Source organism: Echiichthys vipera (assembly GCF_963691815.1).
Source record: "Echiichthys vipera genome assembly, chromosome: 16".
Lineage (NCBI taxonomy): Eukaryota > Metazoa > Chordata > Actinopteri > Perciformes > Trachinidae > Echiichthys > Echiichthys vipera.
The window spans coordinates 19,494,031-19,516,399 of NC_139841.1; the positions used below are offsets into that span (position 1 = coordinate 19,494,031).

Here is a 22,369-nt window from a genome sequence, read left to right on the forward strand (position 1 = left end):
TTTCCAATAGTGCACCCTATCTGATCATGTCACTCACTGGTTTCCCTATTTGTTTGTGCCATTGTCGACTTGGTGTGCCAAGTGTGCCTTGTGTGGAGCAACTATTTATTGAGCTTGTATGCTTATGTGCAGTAGTGAGCTGCTTTTGCCTCTTTCCCTGGAGATGAGATGTCTTAATCTCCTGGTGCAGGCACTGTATTTGTGATTTTTTTTTTTTTTTTATCACTTTCCATTGCCTCACTGTAGTATTCCAGTTTGGCCTGGAGTGTCTTTAGAGAGATGAGTGTATCATGTTAGTTCCCTCCAGCTTGTGTTTGCCGTCCATTTCAATATGAATACAAAAGGAGCTACTAAGCAGTGATGTGCCAGTATACTTGTTTTACTATACTGTAGTGAATGCTTATGCAGTGTGCATTTTTATAGGTAATTTGATTTTGATTGAAGAGATGACATTTGAATATTATTTGTACATTATGTAATTGTCAAATATTAAGAGTACGTTAACATGGATACACTAGACATATAATATTCCCAGGTAATATTGTTAAAAAATAGAAATTCTCATTGAAATTGGCATACAAACCAGATTGGTTTCACAGGTGCCTCAAATATAAAACTATTTCCATTATTGGCTAGTCATTATTGCATTAGACACAGACCCAGTCATAATGATCCCTCCATTGAATTTATTTGCAATAACTGTTAAAATATCCAGCATGAAATACAGAAATAAAATATGGTCTATCATATTACTGCCTCCCTCAATAAGCTATTTGAGTGCATCATGCAGCTATTTTTGCCTTATTTGTTTTCATCTAAAGCAATAGCTTGGCTTGGATTTGCGATTTAAAATGAAATGAAAATACATTGGAATGGATGCTGTTTCCATGAATTTCGAGTACACTTTGTGTTTGTAATGGGCCATCAAACAGCCCTGGTATTTAGATGACATACGTCATTGCAACCTCCTTTGTTAAAGCAAGGAAAAGAAAATAGAGAAAGAAAACATCATGGCAAGATAATGCAATCTGCTTATAATCAAAGAAAACAGAAAAAGAAAATCCCACAGATGAGGCATGCAAAAAAGGTAAAAGTGGGAATTTTATTAACAACATTGTTTTTGCGTTACCTCCTATTAAGTTATATGTTCCCTAGCACTGATTTGTGTTATTTCACAATACAGTTATCATTCCCGACTGATCTATAGAGAAAGTTTGAGATGTATTAGAATATAGTATTATGTGTTGTGAAGTGTGATTGCAGCTGCGGTAGCCATGGATATGCTTTGGTTGTTATGACAGTATATTATCGGTGTAACACCAATGCAGGAGTTGTATGTGTGCAGTGATTTGTAATGGTTTTGCCAGCTGAGCTTTGAAGCTACTGAAATCCAGAACTCCTGTGGTGTATGACACATTTGTCAAATCTGATATAAGCACAGTGGGTGTGGTAACACCGTGTGGCTTAACAACGCTTTCTTGGCCACTGTTAATAGGAGCAGTAAAGAGTGGTCATATGACATAGCACCATAGAAACAACCACAAATGCAGCAGTAATTTGAACATGACTATATAATATCAACAGCTACAAATTCATCTACCACAGCTGCAACTCTATGCTGTCAGAGCTTGGTCTTTTAAAAAAGGAATAAAAGCAATCATTTCAAGTTTCACATCAAATCTCCTTTCTGTAGTATCTGCAAAGTGCTCCTAAACTGGCATTGTAATATACCTGGACCAAGACACTAACTGTTCGTATGGATCAGGGAGAATGAAAAAAAAAGTGAGGGAATGCAAATAACCTTTCATGGGCTTGAGAGAGAGAGAGAGAGAGAGAGAGAGAGAGAGAGAGAGAGAGAGAGAGAGAGAGAGAGAGAGAGAGAGAGAGAGAGAGAGAGACAGAGAGAGAGAGAGAGACAGAGAGACAGAGAGACAGAGAGAGAGAGAGAGACATTTGACAGGATATGCAATACAAAACTAAATGTAAAAAATTGGTAAGACTATGTTTAAGCAAAAAACTTAAAAAGCTAAAGTTATGTCAAAATAGCTAATACATTTAGGCCAAAGTAATTCATCCCATCAAGGGTACATTCATATTTGTAAATATGTTTGATTTGACATGAATAATTAAAGCACATGCATAGCCTGGATGCAAATGATTTGGCTGGGATTGAAGCTACTTCATATCTGTCACTATTAATCATTTATACCAAAGACAAACTGCTATGTTCATTCTACTTGAAGCAAGCAGCTATACTCATTACAGGAAATGCAATAGCAAATCCAATATAGTTCAGCTATAAAGTTTCCACTCAGTTATTGCAGAGTGTTCATAGCAGTAATTTACGATGCTTGTTATGAATGGATGCCTTGCAGTGAGGTAAAACTAGAAAAATTATAAGGTGGTGATATGCAATTGTAATTATGGCCAGGTAACAATGCAACAATGAGTCTTTCATTAGTTGATGTAAATATGTTTATTGACTGATCTTTTGCAATATGCAATGGTAAAGGAGCAACATGATAAAACTTGAAATCTTTTTTGGAAAGATTTAACGTGATACTATAAAGTTTACATCATAATAATTGCAATTAGTAATAAGTAACTCCCCCTTCATCTACTTTGCATCTATAATTTAATTAAACTAAAAGTGCACAAAATATGAATACTTAAAGGCTGCATGTAAGAATTATGAAATAAAGTGAAACCAAAGAGGAGCTGGTTTATTAACAATGCATCACTCTACTGTAGCGTCAACACATTATCGGAGAATGCATTCTATACTCATCAGTACCTCTATTTTTTTACTTAATATCCATTTACTCGTATTCACATTAATGCCTCAACTAATTGTGTGCATGATAAATAATCTTAATTTCACTGCTAGTAGGTTACCCAAGTAAAATACATTAAACAATGAAAAAAGATTGTCAAGATTGTCTCTATGACTGAAGTATGCTTCTTACAGAAGCTTGGTTGCCTCGAAAACAAAGCATTACAAAAGCATTTCATATTTTTCAAGTACATTGCAAAAGACTCTGTGAGTCACCCACAGCGCCGCAGATTTTAAATATGTAGTTAACATTGTCAAAAATAATTACTTTAAGGGACCATATGTAGTTTCATCCTCAAAATATTTTAAAATGTAGGCCTGTGAATATTCTCATTTACCCAGGTCATCGTTATCCCCAAAGAAATCTAAGTCAAAAGCAGCTGGACTTATTTGTCTAGGGAGACATTTCATCTCGCATCCAAGAGGCTTCCTCAGTTCATTTACACATCTGACCAGGCTGGGACTGGTCTGTTTTACAATGTATACACTAAAACAAAAAGTAATCCCTCTAACCCACTAGAAGTGTGAGGTGGTGTCTGTATCTGCATGATGAACATGGTTCTTACAGTGCCTGTCCAAGTTTACATGGAGTAGCAGGTGGTTGACAGCATCAGCCTCCCCATTGAAGGCCTGATGAATGAACTGGAGGGGATCTAAACGGTCTCTCACAAAGGATCTGGCCTGCTGTCATTTAGAACCCTGGTGTGCCCATTCTTGGCCACTGGGGCCAGGCAGGATGTTTTTCATATCATCATCAGCACCCTCTGCAGCTTCACTGACAGGTTGAGGATGTGCTGGAAGGCCTCCCTGAGGTGGTTGGCACACACCTTGAAAACACTTAGGCTGATGGTTTATGGGCCTTCAGCTTTACTTCAATTCCCTCATCCTCTGATCAGCTGTTACAGGTGGCCTAGAGGAGAGGTAAGAGTTGGAATCCCTGTTGGTGATGGGGACATTATTTTATTGAAACAGGGACCAAGGAAGAATCTTAATGTGGCTATTCTGAGTGTACACATGCATAGGGTGAATGTACAGATGTGTGATAAAAACAAAGCCTTTTAACATAGTATGTGTTATAATACAGTTAAACATTAACTAGAATTACTGCCTTGCAGGTGTACGTCTCCACCAACCAGTCCAGCTGCAGTTTACATCCATGCCTGTCCAGACATACATATTATATTTAGTGAAGACTAAAGAAAATTAATAAAATTCATGAATTGTATTTTTTGTCACCAATTCAGTATCTGACCAAATGTCTCAACTTCTGTTCCTGAGTTATGGCATTGAATAATGGCCGCAAAAGCGTTTTGTAGTTTATTATGATGTAACAGTGAAGCTAACCTTTGACCTTTTGGATATAAAATGTCATCACTTCATCATTTTATCCTATATGATGTCCACTTAGAGTGTTGTCATAACATAAGAATTCTTGGGTTATGGCCAAACACACATTTTGTAAGGTTGCAGTGACCTCAACTTTTGACCAAGAAAATCTAGTCAGTTCATCCTTAAGATCAACTAGACATTGATGCCACGGTTGAAGAAATTCCCCCTGAAGTTTTCTGAGATATCGTGTACACTAGAATCGGACGAATGGACGGACGGACAACCCGGAAACATAATGCATCAGGAGGTGTAATCAAACAATTGTTAGTTTTAATTAGACATTAACATAAGACAAAAAAGAAAGTTGACAAGACTTTAGGTGAAATAAAACAAGAAGATTTTCTGTACCGTTTGAATTAATATGAAAACATAACAGTATAGCATAACTCCTGTGTCAGCTATAGACAACTTGGGATCCACTCACGCATGTAAGCAGAGTACACACATACGAAAAACAAATAAGTCCTCAATCTGATGCAAAGCTGCCTCACACAAGCAAGCAAATAAACAAGCTGCTCTCATTTCCAGTGCCACCAGGCACCCTTGATGCATACTCCACGGAAGAGGAAGCGCATACTGCGGCTCTTTGATAACACTTCAGAACACACCTTTGTCAACTCTCATGCACTACTCTATGTAGGTGTGCTTTTTTTCTGCCAGCGACAGTTGACAGCTGCTCATTTTCAGACCACTTAAATGAATATTTTACAGATTTGATTCCATTTTACGGGGGCATCCCCCACACAGAATGGTTTTAGGGTTGTTCCATGAGGCACCCAGGAACTTTGCATATTTTGCACAGTGTTTTGCTACAGCTGATGGGGAAATTCCTGGCATTTCAGGCACCATGGCACATCCTCAGCTAGGCTCTTAAGCTGCCACTGCAGTAGGTGGTGACAGATGTGTGCAATGACCTATCAAGAAAACTCCCACAGCTACATTTTCTTTTCAAACTGCACTGTGAAATACAAGAGTGAGCAAGAGTGCTTTGGGCATGTGCAAGCCTCAGCACTAAGTTGGCTTGATGGGCAGAAAATACAGAGCCATAAGTTGAAATGTATAATGGATGACATCCTTACTGTGCATGCTTCACGAAGCAACAATCAAAATAAAACCTCTGCATCATCTCAGTGGAGACATTTCCCTGAAAGACGTCACTCCTCTGTGGGATACATTTTCACATCCGCATTTCTTGCACTTGGAAAAGCAAATATCCCAAAATATCAACGCCTAAAACCGCATCTTCGCTTAATGTTGCTGAATATAACAACATCTAATTTCCATCAGGATGTGGAGGTCATATTTCTACCCACCTCTCCCTAGGCATCTGATGGTTGGGGTTGTGGTGACAACGGATGCTGAGGCCAAAGAGCTTGCGGGCGGTGCGCTGGATCTTGAGACGCTGGATCTCCAGGGAACTCTGAAGGAGCCTGTAGCGGGCCTGAAGGTCCCAGTCGCTTCCCCACAGGAGATGCACACTGCTGATGGGCAGGAAGTGAGTGGAGGGCAGCCTTTTCAGGAAAGACTTGAACTCGTCTGGATGACAGTGAGGGATGGAGTGAGAGAACAGATTGCAAAACAGAGATAAGGAGTGGGGAGAGAATGTGGTGGTGTGACAGAAAAGTGAAAAAAGAGGAATTCATTTTTCTGATTTGAATGCGTGGAGAGATCTAAATTAGAAGGAAGGGTGATATAATGACATAGTTGCTTTTGAGAATGTAATCAATTAATTTCACTTAAATATTTATTCTCAAACTTTAAAGCAAGTAAGTTAGATAGATTATATGCAAGTAAGTTAACATAGCAATTCTAAAAGTTTCTGGCAATTGTTTAACTTGTTGAAATAAAATATTATGTACACAAACAATGTTATCTGTGAACCAACCAGTGGGTTCTCAGAGAAATCATAAGAGTGTAAACAACATTGGTGAGTGGGTTGCTTTACAAAACGCTTATTTGACGCTAATCCATCTAAGCAACCTGGGGAGAATTACAAACAAAGCATGTATGTTATTACTCTGCTGACTGAATATTAATTAACATCATATCCAATTGTATATCCGGAAGAAGAAAAGAAAAGATAGAATTAAAAAAAAAAATCTGATTTGATAACTCCTCTTTTAAGCTGGAACTGAATAAACTGTTACGATAAACTAAAAAGTGGCAGGTGTCGTCACTAGTTTCCAATACTTTTTGCATAAGGCTTTCAGAGTTTTCAGTTTATAGGGTAAGGACATAAAACTGATGTCATGAGCAAAATGTGATAATCTCATAATTGACCAATTCATTCAACATACATGCATTAAAAAAAAAATCTGTGGTACAATGTGAAAGGATCCTTTAGAAGTGACTTTTAACATTTTAAAGAAACATAGGTAAACGTGTCAGGCACAATTTTCAAATGTGGCATTGATCATAGAGCTCTCAGAATTCTGACCAGTCTTTCTACCGTGTGGTACGACGTTTGTTTTGGATTGCTTCTGTCTGAACATTTACAGAGGATTGAAACCCTCGTCGATATAAACAACTTTTTACTATGTGCTGCCACATACTTACTGAAGAGCACTGCCCCAACAAATTTGCTCTCTCCACTATTGATTATTGCTTTTATGTTCCTCTTGCTGCTTATGATAATTTTTGCTTGTCTCCTCCCGTGTGCCCAGCTCTCTGACCTACCAGCTTCAATCTTTATCAACAATGGACAGGATAATGTTACTAAGACTCCAGCAGCAAATACTCAAGGTCAGGAAAGCTTTTATTTTGTGTGCTAATTAAGAAAATGTTGAGTGAAATGACTCACAGTGGCTCAATTTTATCTCCAAAGATAAATTTAAGCACATCATAAATAATAGAGTGGACAATTTAGTGCCTGAAATGTCTCCTGAGCAATGTCAGCAGTCCAGTTTAACACTAACATAAAGATATCTGCCTCTACTCAGGGTTCACATTTCTTCTTTATACTATCATAGTTTAGATGCTGCAACACATTTAATGCACTTAATGTATGAACCCCAGGGCTAAAGAATATTTGCCATGGAGAAAAAGTTAAGATACTGAACACAGAACTTCTCCTCGCTCAAGACCTGCTCAATAAGCCAGTACCCTCCTACAGACCTCTTCAAGACAGCATTTTAGCAGTTTAACAGCATTAACCACAAAGTTGAAAGCTCTATTTCCGACTCAGCCGAGAAATGTCAGAACTTCTTCCACTCTCCTCCCAGGCATGTCAGAGCGCCCCTCTTTCTTTTCTTCAAAGAAGCCAGATTCTTTCTTCTCCGCTGTTTTGAAATTGCCATATCCCCCCACCCAGTTTTTAGCGATGTCACCTTCCTTGCACTTTTCGGTTGTCTCCAGCATCCAATATTCAAAATGTTCTGATTCCCTCAAAAAAATAGTCCACTATCATGTCAAGTCCTTTCACATAGGCTCCAAAGCCATCAAGGATATCTTCCTTGATACAGCTTCCAAAGAGTCCACATAGTCCATTGAATGACCCTTATCTCAAGTCACCCAGTAACTTATCTAGAGATTACAGCTCTCAAAATGAAAACCGACTCTACCTCTTATGCCATTACATCTCAGTTTGTTGGGCCCCAGACATATAATCAGAAACATTTCATGTTACCGATCCAATGTTATCATACTTAGTGTTTTTAGAATTTAATGTTTCCTTTAGGATTTTTTCAGCAGTGAGGGAAAGGGTTAAAAGAAGAAAAATAATTCCTTTCTTAGTCCCGCAACAGGGGAAATTCAATTTTTTATTTTAGTAAGGGTTAACAGAAAGTCAGCTGATCCCAGACCACCCTGACTCCCCGCCTGATCAGCAAACTTTCTGTTGCTGCGTCTCCACAGGTCAGACCCAGCAGCTGCTAGGGTTTGCGCTGGCAGAATATGAGTTGTTACTGCTGTTAACTGAATGTCCTGTCACTTTTCCAGTAGCTCATACTCAAAGTGGAGAGTGAGCAGTGGCGATATTTGTTTGAGTTCAACGGTGTGGAGCTTCGCAGAGTCAGGCAACTGTGACTTCATGACATCTCCGAAAATTCTGAAGCAGCGTTGGTGTGCCGCTGCAACATCCATATAACAAAATGAGTAAAAATGTATTTCGAAACTTGTATTACATCTATGTGTACATGCAGGCCATCTAGCTGATGTGATCATTTTTTGGACGATGCACAAGTGCGGCAATGTTGGCAGGGGATAATGCATTATCTATGGGAGCGGTGGATTGTGGTATCAGTCATCTTCAATAAAATCACATCTTTTCCTTCCATTTAAAAGGCAACTGACAGGGCCAAACGCATTTCTCCCAAGAGGAAACATAAGTCACTGTAGAGGAGGTACTGTACATTAGTGCTACGAGCAGATTAAAACCGTCTTGACAGAATGTATATAATTTGCTTACCATTGTACTTTGGCAATAGTGGATAGTTAGAGTCACTTTGATTTTATCACTTGATTTTACTAGATTGACTGTAATGTAACTATGTCACTGGATGTTGAACAGCATGGCTACCATTTAGTTTAAGCAAACACAAATGTCTCATCCAATCTTTCATAAAAAAGAATGCTCAGTTTACTGTTATTGGATTAGTTGTTCCTTGTTGTCGTGGCCGCTTACAGTAAATTATGCAGTCTCTCTATATAATCCTTTTTTGGTCAAATGCTTCACACAGGCCCTTTGACCCTGAGAAAACTATTGATTCCTCTATTTCTTACTATAGTGAGTGTGTGAATTGTATTTTTTTGGCCCAATTAAACATTTAGATAAATCAATTTTTTGGGGCCTTTTTGCACATACTGTATTTTCCACCACCTCTTCACAGATGTACTGCACTCAGTGACCTTCACAACTCACATAAACTTTCTTCTATGGTATATAAATATATTTATATACTGCTGGCAGGTTTTATTGGAACATTTTTATATCATATCAATAATAGATAAACATGGTGACTTGCAATGTAACAACTGGGAACTAGCTGTGCTCTTTTTCTTCACTGTGTCCAATATTTTACTGTCCGCCTCTGGGTCTGCATTTACATTAAATGACAACGGAGACATTTGTATGGAAGAAAATATTACTTGCAATGACATTCAAGAATTTGATAATCCCAAGTTAAATATCAGATAATAAATGAACAAAATTGGTTATTTGTAAGTACATTACAAATATGGCCCATACTAATGTTTTCTGATCTATTGCCCATATGTAAAATGCTTGTTTGCGTGATAAGGAAAGACAATGGATAAAGGAAATCATTTTACCACTGGTTGGAGACAGGAAAGGAACACAGTTCTTAGGTGTCAGAATGAAAAAAATGCATGGTCTGTCCATACATGAACCTTAACCTTTTGTAGCACTATGAAACTTTTACCCCTCTTGCGGTGAACATGACTTAATTATGTAGGTTTGGCATTGAGATGCCAAACCTACATAATTACACATTATGAAATGTGTTTTTAAATGGTCTTCGAGCAGAAATAATATTTTGAGATTACCTTAAATTGTCTGAGCACTGCATCTGTGCCCATTAATAACATGCATTTCAGAATTATGATAGCTAATACTGTCAGGATTTCTTCCCTTGGAAAATAGTAATAGTAATAGTCTAATATGCACTACAAATTATACTGTCATGGTAAATAACATTTGGAGGAATTTCCATCTTACCAGAGTTCTCAAAGTCTTTGTAAGATGATGCCCAGGACTCAGACATCCCTAACAGGGTGTTCTCCATGATCTGGATGTCGGTGATGGGACAGTTGCATTGGGGATACTCTTCTGCGCACTGACAGATGCACTGGTTGTTACTGCACACATACTCCCCCTCTCCATTGCACATGATGTAGCTCAGGGCTGACTGGACAAATTTCTCCTGCAGGTATTCTGGGAAAATCACCTGAAGACCTGAAACAGAGATAAATGGGAGGCTTTAGCGAAACTATTATCTATATATCATCTAATATGACATAAAGTGCAACTCAAGGAAAAAACAAACACATTCCAACCCTTGTTCAATTTTCTTCGTGTTGGAAATTGTTAAAGCATTTGGACAAAAGAGAAATCTGAAATATGCTTTTTAAATTATGAAAGTGCACAGTAATAAACTCTTTTTTTTGAAAGAAGAAGCTCAAAACTGGATTAGCAATTGATGCTCATTTTACATCAGAACTGTACTGAAGTCCTGACAGCTCATTTGCATGCATGCATTTCACTGTGGACAGTGTTTTGATACTTTCACACTATTTATGTAGTACCTCAGCCTGCTTTATAATAGAAAAAAAAAACATGGAAAAATCCATTTTTACAATATGTGACCTTTACATGTACTGTACATATATTCAGAGTAAGAACTGAAATGGAAAAATAAGAGTCAGTACTGCTGTCAACGTGTGATACCCATACTGTTGGGTGAGAAAAAAGTTACCAGAATGGTTAAGGCTGTGGTGAAATGGCTGACAGCCCTTCGAGGATTGCTTCATTATAAGCACACTCATTTTTCTGAAGAATGTGCTTCAAAGCTTGACTACTGTACAGTATGTTCAACTTGAGCTATCTGTTGTGTGGTGGGTCACTCATGATGTGACAATGTATTACAGTGATGGATGCCTACTCACTTGTGCTTTGCTGGTTTATTTAGCGCAGAATCAGCCTCCCTTCATAAGCATTTTCTATTATATGCTTTACTGTGCACAGTATTTGATTGTACTTTACATACCAAACAACCTTGCAGCATTCTGCTAAATATACATTAATGGCAATAGCCAAATTTGAAATTTAGAGGCCAATTTGGGGCTGAAGCAGGAAGCACCTCTTCATTTTTACCACTGACAAGGTATTTATAATTTTTAGAATCTGAGCCAATTCATATCTCACCCTGGGGATCTCATAGAGTTGAAGCTTCAATAGCTAACAGTAAAGCCTTTCTCTTCAGTCCAGGCCAGGGGGAAATAAATCCCTAGCTCTACAAGGCGCTGGATCGGAAAAGAACTAAATAGATTTTCCCCCTTCTTGTATGAAACAGCATCTTGGTGAGGCAATATTTCCTTAATAGGTTTTACTTGAGCACAAACAGTGCTTCAGCAGAAAATATGCAACCAGGAACCAGAACATAACATGTTATCAAATGATGAATGATTGTATTCTTCTTTTACCGCTCACATATTATTTTCACCTTTGGCTGAAAATAGGAATCCATTTGTGCAAAATCAACGTAATGTAGCTGAAATGAAAGGGAGGGTAAGCCTCTAATTTCATACTGTACACATTAATCATTTTCCAGACATTAGTTGAGTTGAATGGTATCTCTTATAATGCATATGCATGTGGCAACTAATGCTCCTTATTTTCACCCACAACATATGCAAAACTGAAAACTGTGGGTGATTTAGAAGTACATGAAGGTCTTAATACGTTCCAAGATTTGGCTCTGAAACATACTACGTCAACATGCTGATCTTAGGTAACACATGCAGCGATGACTGTTGACACAGCATCAATTTACCTCTGCGTTTATCCACCAATATTACACTTTCAATTCCTATTCTACTCAAAAACTGGGCAAAATCTCCCCTGGGGAAAACACCCCTACAAAATAAACTCAAAACAAGTAGATCCAAGTGATATTTTATTCCCCAAGCCATCGGCCTGTATAACATGCATCTTAATACACATGTTTCTTAGCTGGTCACTTCTACGCTTTTATTCAATTCAAATTTTACTGTTTTACTGTTGACTGTTTTATTGATTGAATTCCTTTTTCTGTCTCAGTATGATTAGATCTGGTTCATTATAATTATGCTGCTGTCTTATTGTGTTTGTTTTTTTACTGTGGATTGGTGTCTGGAGCGATGGGCCAAATTAATTTCCCTGTCGGGGATAATAAAGTTGAATCTGAATCTCTTTATCATAGACCGTATAACATATGAATGCAGTCTCTGTAATGTCATCCAGAGGTTTTTGGAAGAGCCAAAATGAAGGTCAAAGTGGTAGGCGCCCGGTTGCTGCAGCCGTCGCCAATTTGGCAGTGCCTGCCACCGCCTAACTCTCAGCTAATCAAAAAATTGGGAAAAGTGATGGAGCTTGGATGGAGCTGAGGCAGGCCAAAAGAAGCCTACTGTATATGCTAGCCACCTGTGACAGCACCCATATGTCACTCAAAGTGCCCTAACTTAATAATGCAGAACTTCAAGATGGTTGTGTTATATAAAAACTCACCTCTGCACAGTCAACCATAGAGACTAAAAATGTTGTTTTGTACCATGCTTTAAAAATGTCTGCAGTACAGTTGGGCAGTTTAACATGGGGGTCGATGGGGATTGACTCGCCTTTGGAGCCAGTGGCCATTTGAGGAACTGCAGTTTTTGTCACTTCCATGTTGCATTCATTTATCAGCCTGGGAGATTGCTGCTTCCTTTTTATACTAAACCTTTCCTGTGTACCTCTTTTTGGCTATCAGTAGGTTCCATTCTGCTCTACACCTCATCAGCGCTGAAGGGAACAGAAGGAGGGAGGGATGGAGGGAGCAAAAGGGATGGATGGATCATGTCTGACCACAATAGAGTTTGGTTGCACAGGGCTTTTTCTCCATCAGGCCTGTCTGCGGCCCCTGGATCCAATATTCATTTAGCTTGATGTATTCCTGGGCTTGAAACTTTAATGTGATTTGTGGGAGAATCCAGATGGCAAGTTCACGGATCAACGCTGCTTACTGACAGTGCTGGTGCCAGCGGCCGGGTGCACAATAACACCGAGTGCCTCAGCCCTCCCTCTTCCCTCGTCTGTCTAACCATACCTCATATCCCCAACCCTACCATCAATGCGCGTGCACACACACACACGTTTTTTCCTCTTGATATCATTGTGTTGGTACCGGGAGATTGCAGAGAGAATCGTTCGGTTTGCTGACATTCAGCTCAGCACTATCAGTCTTACGATCTATTGTTTTCCCTTCTCTTTTCCTCTCAGTGTTTCTGTCCCTTTTCTTCCCAAGCTTCTCTCTCTACCTCGTACTCCATCTCTGTACACCTCTCTTCTGTCTTACTTCATTACACTCACTCCTACTCCCGCCACACTCATGCACATGCCCCTTGACTCGTGCCCCCATCATCCTTTGGCTCTCATTCACTTCATCAATCACACTCCTCATTCCAGTTTCTTCACCTCTTCTGCTCTCCTCTACGTTCTCCCACCAAGCATGTACTCAAGTATTGGAAATTTGATGTCTTGTCCACCCACTCCAGTGTAGAGATGATGTCATGCAATAAAAGTAAATCAATCAACATTTGTTAGTGTAGTGGGGAATGAGTAAGGGAATCGGAGCCCTTGGGCCAAAAATGAAATGAGAAACTAATCAGAGTAAAAACATTTATCTTTGTGACTTTCCTGGCTTCACTGTGTTAGTGCATTAACGTGTGAACACAGTGAGAATTATTGGTCTATAAAGCGACAGTTTATATGGCTCTGATGCAGGTATTTGTTGAGGAAAACACTAGATATTAGAGCAGGGAGTTGCACTTCCCACCATTAAAGAGCTGCTGACGAAATGAATAGGTGCAAATTTGGAATTCCCATGCAGCCATTTGATAACTTCCAACTTCATGCTCTGTCAGTGCACATAATTCCTTGCAACCCCTATGCCTGGCTTGCTCTAAATAAATAGCACCTCAAAATGTCAGTTAATCTCACTGCATACATCAGAGGCTGATAAATTTCCTTCACATACTTTGGAAGATATAGGCCCTCAAACATTCCATGAATGCTAAAAAACAGAGACTGCAACTGTGACTTTGCCGTTTCATTATGTCTCTTTCTAGAGTGCTCTATTTTTACATGGTGATAGATGGGGAGTGTAGGCCACAACTGAGGCTTGTAACTGCCTTGGCAAGCAGTTGCCTGCTTATAGCAATGCCACGCTCCGCCTCATAAGTTACAGTTTCATTAAAGATTAATTGACCATTGTGTGGCTGCAATTTCGCAAAATAATCATTACTTAATCCACCAGTGCAATAAACTGCATTACTTGAATGGGGGCATTAAATTACCATTGGAGGTTATTGTTGCAGCCATGATACAAAACCAAAGACCTCTGAACTGGACGATTGCCTGTTTCTCTTCAGTTCTAGGCAGCCCAGTCCCCCCTGCTGATCCCTAGATACTAAAAACAGACAGGGTGTATAGCTTTAAGATTTGCTGCGTTGGCCCATTTCACACAAGAGCCCCTTTTTCACAGCTATGAGGTAAAGGTGCAGCTAAAGTAGCTATTTATCCACTTTTCATTTCTTTACATAAAGCGCTTAAGGTCTCTGACAGCGTGTGTGTTGGGCCTGACAGAGGATAACATGTTCCACTGCAGCTATTCTCAGCTCTCAGAATATGTTAGCATTTTTTAAAGATTTGAATGAGGTGTACTTAGCATTCAAAACGGATAATGTGGTGCTCTGTCTGTGCTGAGTAGATTATCGTAGATTATCATAAGTGTTCCCAGCACACTTGAAGGCAGCTGTTGACTTAAAAAAAATGTTGTACAATCTTAAGTGTTTGTGTGTGGGAATGGTTGTTTGGGAAATTTTAATCAATATTTCCATCTCAAAAATGTCCAAAGTGCACCAAAAATAAAGTACTTTAAAATAACAAAACTGTGGATAAACCCATTTCCTAGAACATATTAACATACAACAGCAAACATATGCAGGTGATACAGACAGCTATATCTGTGTGGAACAGAAAGACTTGTCACACACAATACCTCTCTATAGCGTTGGCTTTGAAGAAACCCACATATTCATAATGTTAACACAAAAGCCAGGCAAGAAAGCAGGTGCAGTAATCACTGTAAAAGCATAAATTACATATGAAAATGGTCTAGGCTTTCAGAGCGTGCTGCTCCTGCCTCCTGAAAAGAGGGAATTGCTAAAATTGCATGTTCAAGGAATTGCTGGATTGAGGAGGGCAGGCAGTCTGGAAGGGTATGAGCTCTCCATGGTGCTGAGTTATTGCCAGTTTTGTTGCACACTGGGCATAGACACACAAAACACACACAAGTTGAGTCAGAGTAAAAGTAAGTTAGTGATTACTTTTCTTCTCCTTTTCCTGTGTGAAAGATCACAGAGGTCAATTTTGTAACTTCCCATCTGCTTAGCTTGTTGAATTGCTATCCAGAGCACCGCTCATCCAAACAACCTCACACTTGTCACCGCACTTCCTTGGATCCTGAGGAGTACACCTACATGACGCCCAACATGCTGTTCTGCAGTGTAACAGTTAATAGGGTTCCCCTCTCAATAAACTATACAGTGTGTATGCGTCCACAGTAGCAATTCTGCCTATGAGTGGTCGCCCCGCTTCACATGATTGCTTGATGGGCTCGTCACTAGCAGTTATCAGTTTCTCCTCAATGAGCGATGACAAACTGAGAAAACAGACTACACCTTCCTACAGCCACGATGGATGCACCTGATTGGAAGGATGCTTCACTCGTTGGCAAACAGCTGGTTTGGAAACTTTCTCTGATTTTTCTCTTTCTCTGGTTATATTATGAAAATAGTTCACCAATATGATTTTCTGAAGACATTTTATTTGTGAACTAAGCCATGCAGTTTTTGAATCTGTCATCATCATCATCATCATCATCATCATCATCATCATAATAATAATAATAATAATAATGATAATACATTTTATTGATGGGCACCTTTCATGTCACCTTCCATGTACAAAAAAGGAAGAAAGAATATTTTAAATAAATGTTTTAGATCTACAATGGTTAGTTTTAAAGATTTTGGGGCATTTCCAGACGCCTCTAGTTGTAGTGGGCGTCCGTGATTTGCATAAAGTAGCCTGGGAACGATCCATTATGCAAATGAGCAGCGGGCAACTCAATGCCCCGTGACCTGGAATTCGCTGCCACACTACCAGAATGCATTGCAAGGCAGCTCACAAAGACAATGAATGGGAAGAGGGGAAATGACGGACCCTGTGGATATGTACCATAACACATTACTAATATATATATACTGTAGATCTCAAGAGCTCCCACTTGACATTGCACTTCCTTGAGACCTCAGCAATACACCCACCAAATGTGAAGTCAATAAGATGTATGGTTGTCAAGTAAATCGAAAGAAGGACAGGAAGACAGACAGACAGACAGATTCCTTTCATTTTAGTTAGATAACGCCTGGGGGGGGGGGGGGGGGGGGTTGTCTATGTAAGATGAATGTAGGGATTTTATGTTGAATTAGGGAAATACACACTAAGGATCAACTGTGTTTCAAAATATGTGATGTGGTTGGTGTTGGCTGCTTGTGTACTTCAGTCGCACTGTTCAAGCTGTTCCATCATGTGCTTCCATGTGTCCCCACACAGCGGTATCAGTAGGGCCTTGGCTGGTGAGATATCGTACTTTGTGTCACACTTTCATGTGCATGCACACACACAGAAAGACATACACGTACGAGCGGATGAACACACCCTGTGCAGGCTCTCGCAGAAATCGCATGTTTTACAAGAACCCTGGAGAGGGGGAGGAGAAACGTATGACAAGCTCTGACATTTCCATTTCAGCTGTAAAAGATACAGCTGCCCTCAAAGTGTCAAGATGTGCTGTATGCATGTCTCAGATCAAAAGCCCAGATTTATCACAGAAATTACATCAAACATCCTTAAATACAGAACAAATGTTAATCTATTTGTATTGGGAAGCACATATTTGCTGTATACTGATGAAAAAAACTTCAGATTCATAAATTAACTGTTGTATGGCACAGTAACCCAAAATTGAAAGTACACAAGCTAGATATTTTGTTGGTTTCTTATTTTATTTACATATTCAACCTTTTCGAAAGCATGGTTATTTTATTATATCATAATTTATCCTGATCTTGCACAGTTGTGAAGCTATTGCGGTGACAAGCTTTCTACAGTCGTGTCCTGACTCATATCTGTGTCTTTTACCTTTGACATGTCTGTAGTGTACAGTATGCATTTTTGTAGTGTCATTGTATGTTTCCGATCTACTTGAAAATTCAAAATAAAAAAAAATGTAAAAACTGTCCACAGACACACAGACATATAAACATCTGGAAAAGCACTCCTCAGAACTGCCTCTTTGGTAGTTTCTGTTATAGCAGGTTTCTCCAGGAACACATTTTGCAATGATGACACACACACACCGCACACACACACCGCACACACACACACACACACACACACACACACACACACACACACACACACACACACACACACACACACACACACACACACACACACACACACACACACACACACACACACACACACACACACACACACACACACACACGGGCACACACGGTGAAAACAATACCACTGCTTCACATTAATTCAGTGCATCTTCTAAAAGCTAAATATAAATAAAATTGTACCCAAAAGACATTTGATTTCACCTGTCAGCCCTCTGTTGTATGTCACTCTTCTACTCTGGACTGCAGTCGCAAAAAAATATCGGGTTTTCACAGACTGACACTGCAGGGTGCGCACGAGAGGCATAACATCTCCTTAAAAGTGAAGCCAAAACATTTTGCCCCCTGCTGGTATTCTGTTATTTGGAAGTGCTTGATTTGATATGCAGTAGAAGTTTCTATGAGTGGAGCTCGCATTTTAAATGTCAATATTGCGGTCGATCATGTTCATTTAATTGTGGGAAGCCAAAATCGCGAGCATGATTAAAATTCATTTAATTGTGCAGCCCATAACATAATGTGTTTGTCAAAACAGTTCAATACTGCAAGGGCTTTTCTAAATACAAAAGAAGAATAACGTAGAGACACCCCCGATCAATTGATGAAACACAGTCTGTCAGAGAGAGAAAAAAGACTGAGTGGAAAATCATGGCACTTGCTGAAATGGCAGCCCGCAGCTTGCGAGACTGAGTGGGGCGAAAAGGAGATTTATGGTCATGCTGGCCCAAATGGAAACTCACTCTTGATTGACCATTTCCAATTGAAAGCTGACCTCCAGGTCAACGCGGAGAGATTTCATCAGGTACTGGGTTTTCAAAATGTTAGAAAGAAGTGAGAAATGAGTGCTGCCATCCATCTTGATGGAAATGATCCCGTGTTATCAGTTCTCTGGGCAGAAGGACGTATGTTTTCATAAAAGAAACGGTTGCCTGGGTCCAAGAGGCGGGTCAATACCTTCCACCACTTCTGTGACATTAAATATAGTGCAAGTTAACCAATGATTTCTTAGTCAAAATAACTTGGAATAATCTTTTTAACTGTTGATAATATACAATACCTTTGGGGCTTTTGCCGTGGGTCCATGCTTTTATAAAGCAGAAGATAAACAATTAAAGACCTGGCTGTGTTTCATCTCTATGTATACAGAAATATAAGGAACAGAGAGCACAACTGAGTGAAAGGGAAGATGATGAAATGCATCTGTGCTCGTCCAAAATTTGCTATCCATGTTTTGCATTAAAGCATTTTCTTCAGTAAATGATTCTCTGGTAACCAAGAACAATTATATACTTTAGTCTCCAGATCAATGTTTCAACAAGTGAGTCATCAAAAACAACAACTTAATTGATTTGTATTTTTGTTTGTCTTCCCTATAGTGTTTGCTGTGTTTTCACTTCAAAAGAGGGACAGGCATCGAGCGACAGAGCAATGAGTATCTAATTCATCACTCTCTGCACGACTTGCCTACAGGGCCAGTTTAATTTATTTTCACTTCACCACTTTGAAAACTGTTGGCTCAGGCTATTCTAACATATTCATAAATCTTCCAAGATAGGCTCATGGCTCTTCCAAGATAGACTGTTGAGGAAACTGGGAAAAGAGAAAAGAGAGAGCAAAGCAAGCATGTGCTGGGGATTGAAAGAAGCAAATTAGTTTGCTTTTGTTTTGGTGCTAATTTATGACAGCCATATTGGAGGTGATTGGGTCCTTCCAAGCTAATGGCTTGTGCGGGTTCAGGGTCTTTTATCTTTCTTTGGCCAAGTTAATATATGAAACCAATTGGCTATTTTCAATCCCTCGTACATGTTTTCTTCATTTGTGTTGGCTATCAAATGCACAAATAATATTCCAATCTTCTGCCTAATATACTAAACGCCCCTCCTGTCTTGCTATTTAAAAAATACCACTAATTTAAATGAGATAATCAATGATAACTACTAACAGATGGAAGGAATAAGGGTATTAAGAGCAAATAAAATTAAGCTGCTTTGACTGAAACATACAGTATAATAAGAGTTTAAATAATCAATGAAAATCCTGACCATTTAACTTCCACATACTACTTCCCTCCTTCGCTTAATTTCCCCCCCTCAATGAGCTATTTTTACTTGTAGGTCCCAGTAGAGGCAAAAAGTGAGATTCCAGCCAAAACCAATATCATCGGGTTTCTAAGCTTTAGCCTGGAGAGAGGACAAACAAACAACGAATAAATTAATGTGGGAGAACAAAAGTGTTTTAAATCCCAATTGTAGCAGATTGAACTTAAGAGAGTAAACAAAAACGAGATAATTAAAAAATAAAAAAAAAGGGTGTTTCAGTAAATAAGAAAACCCATTACGGATTGAAGAGTGGGCTCACATTGAAGGTTTTTACCACATATGCATAATATGTCTTTGGCCCAGTTGATCATTTGTAAAACAAAATAGGTTGATTACATAATGTTAAGAGACATGGTAAATTGTCTGTATTGATATAGCGCCTCTCATTCACACACACACACACATACACTAATGGTGGTCGAGATGCCGTGCAAGGGGCTGGCCTGTCCGATGACTGGAGGAGCCAAGATCGAACCGCCAACCTTGTGATAAAGGATGACCCGCTCTACCTCCTGAGCCACTGCCACCCACAGACTGTATTAAATATGGGCATAGTCTCTGTAACGTAACCCATAGGTCACTGAAGAGCCAAACTATAGCTTAATGTAGGCGGCTCTGGCAGGAGCCATCTTGGCAGTGACTGATGTTACCTTTTCCCAGCTAATCCGAGCAGCTGGTAGCCACCTGTGTTGACACCCACCTGTCAGCATCCAGGCCCCTAATTATGCACAACTTTAAACCTTAATATAATTTAAATGGGTGAGTTATTTATGAATTCACCCCTGTACAGTTATCATGTACATGTTAACCGCTGTAACGTTAGTTATTTTGACATAGGGACTAATGGAGATTGACTTGATTTTAGTGCCAGCCTCAAAAGGCCATTTGAGGAACTGTAAGGCACAATTATATTGTGTGACAGGAAGACTGGGCCAGGATCGATGAATTGCTCTTGCATATCTTCAAAAAGTCTCTGCTAATAACATATCAATATTTTGATGCCAATAAAGACGTGCATGTAGTATGCACTCTGGCAAGAAACAGGCCAAAATGTAAAAGTGAAACCTTCACATGCATATTAAGTTAAAGGAATGCAAAGTTCCATGTTTGTTAGATCAAAGCTTTGCAAAGTCATGCATGAAATCTAATGTGAAAAACAGTTCCAGTGCCATCTATAATTCCGATGATTGTCAGGGAAAAAAGGCAAAAAATGGGGGAGGAAGCACAAGGTGTCGGTTAATTTGCCAAACATTTTACAAAGCGGAACTATGGGAGTGAAGAGGACTGAGTTTAAGCTTTAATAGGTAGCTCCCTTGATGTGAGATTCTACTACAGCATTCTAATCTAAATCTAAGTGAAAGCAGAGGAAATATCCAGGGATTGTCATATGCGCATTGTGTTATCTATGGCTAACAGCCCCAACAGCTCACAAAGGGTAGACCACAGGGGTGAGCAGAAGAGAGAGAAAACATTTCCTTATGGAAATTCTGTTATTATGGAGAGACAGTCTAATGTGTCTCCAGGAGCAATTTGACCATAAGCAAACTCAATACTTACTAATTCAAATTCAAACCAGAGTTCTGTCTCACACCAAAGTGAATCTCTCAAACAGCAGTAAAAGTGTTTGGTTACAGGTTTGTAATAATTTTCTTGTATACATTTTCTAACAAAGTTTTGCTGTTACACTTGTGCCTCAAGGTAGATAAAGTGCTGAGGCCTGGAGCGGAAACAAAAATAAAGTGGGAAAGAAAAAGGCATGATTAAAAGTTTAATTAGAAGAATGAAATGGAGTGGGTTTTCTATTACTACATCCTTGTTGTAACTCACATGGTGCTGCATACTAATTTGATCCCCTTATTTAATTCATAAGCAATTAAAATAGCTGGAATAGATTATTATTATTTTATAATTATAATTATAAGTATATACTACATTTCCAAAAGGTGGGTGTTCGTCATTTGAACCATTTGCCTGTTTAGCATAGAGTGAGTGATTTCAGTCCAGTGAAGACAATGGACCCCCACAAAAAAGGTCAGAAATGCCAAGTTGGATGAGTATATATACAGTATAAAGCAATGTGGTGATTATGTGTCCAAAACAACATTTTTAGAAACTCGTAAATTGAGATTAGAAAATATTACCATTTTGAAAAAGCCGGCAAAATGTATTGGACACACACACACACACACACACACAGACACACACACACACACACACACACACACACACACACACACACACACACACACACACACACACACACACACACACACACACACACACACACACACACACACACACACACACACACACACACACACACACGCAGGCACACACAAACACAGTTAAGAAACTCGATGTATAAAGGGTAATCAAAATTAACTTAAACATAGAGAACACAGAGAGGGCATTAATCCAATGGCAGCACACACAAATCCCAGTTTTAAAGGCAACTGTGTGTTGTTTTCACATTGTTAACTTTATTAGTTTTTATCAGTTAGTTTATTATTCTTTAGACTTTATTCCTATGGTCATGTTGATTACTATGTGAGCTCACTGTTTTTAAGCATCGGTCCTATATACTCAGAAGATGTATATGTTTGAAAAAAATGTATGTTTGCAGTAGTACAAAATATAAAATCAGAGTTAAAAGTGTGCAGCTCTCTCCTTCCTGTGATGTCTACCTGTGAACCAATACCACTAAGAACAGGTGTGTGTTTTCCTTTAGTTCTTTATTGATTTGATATTGAACGCATCACTCATTCTAAATAATACGGTGGTTGAGCACTGTGGAGCAACACGAGTTCAGTTGTTGTTTATT

The 22,369-nt window shown here is 39.1% G+C and overlaps 1 protein-coding gene across 1 annotated transcript in view; it reads right to left on the bottom strand.

Moving 5' to 3' along the window:
• Positions 1–22,369, bottom strand: part of brinp1 (bone morphogenetic protein/retinoic acid inducible neural-specific 1) — a gene marked incomplete at its 3' end in the record, with an annotated part of 109,233 nt that overhangs the window by 3,579 nt on the left and 83,285 nt on the right. The window contains exons 6-7 of the mRNA XM_083930066.1: positions 9,897–10,133; positions 5,536–5,758 (exon numbers count right to left, since the gene is read on the bottom strand). Coding sequence (XP_083786192.1) covers positions 5,536–5,758; positions 9,897–10,133 — 460 coding nt within the window. The remainder of the gene's footprint in view (positions 1–5,535; positions 5,759–9,896; positions 10,134–22,369) is intronic.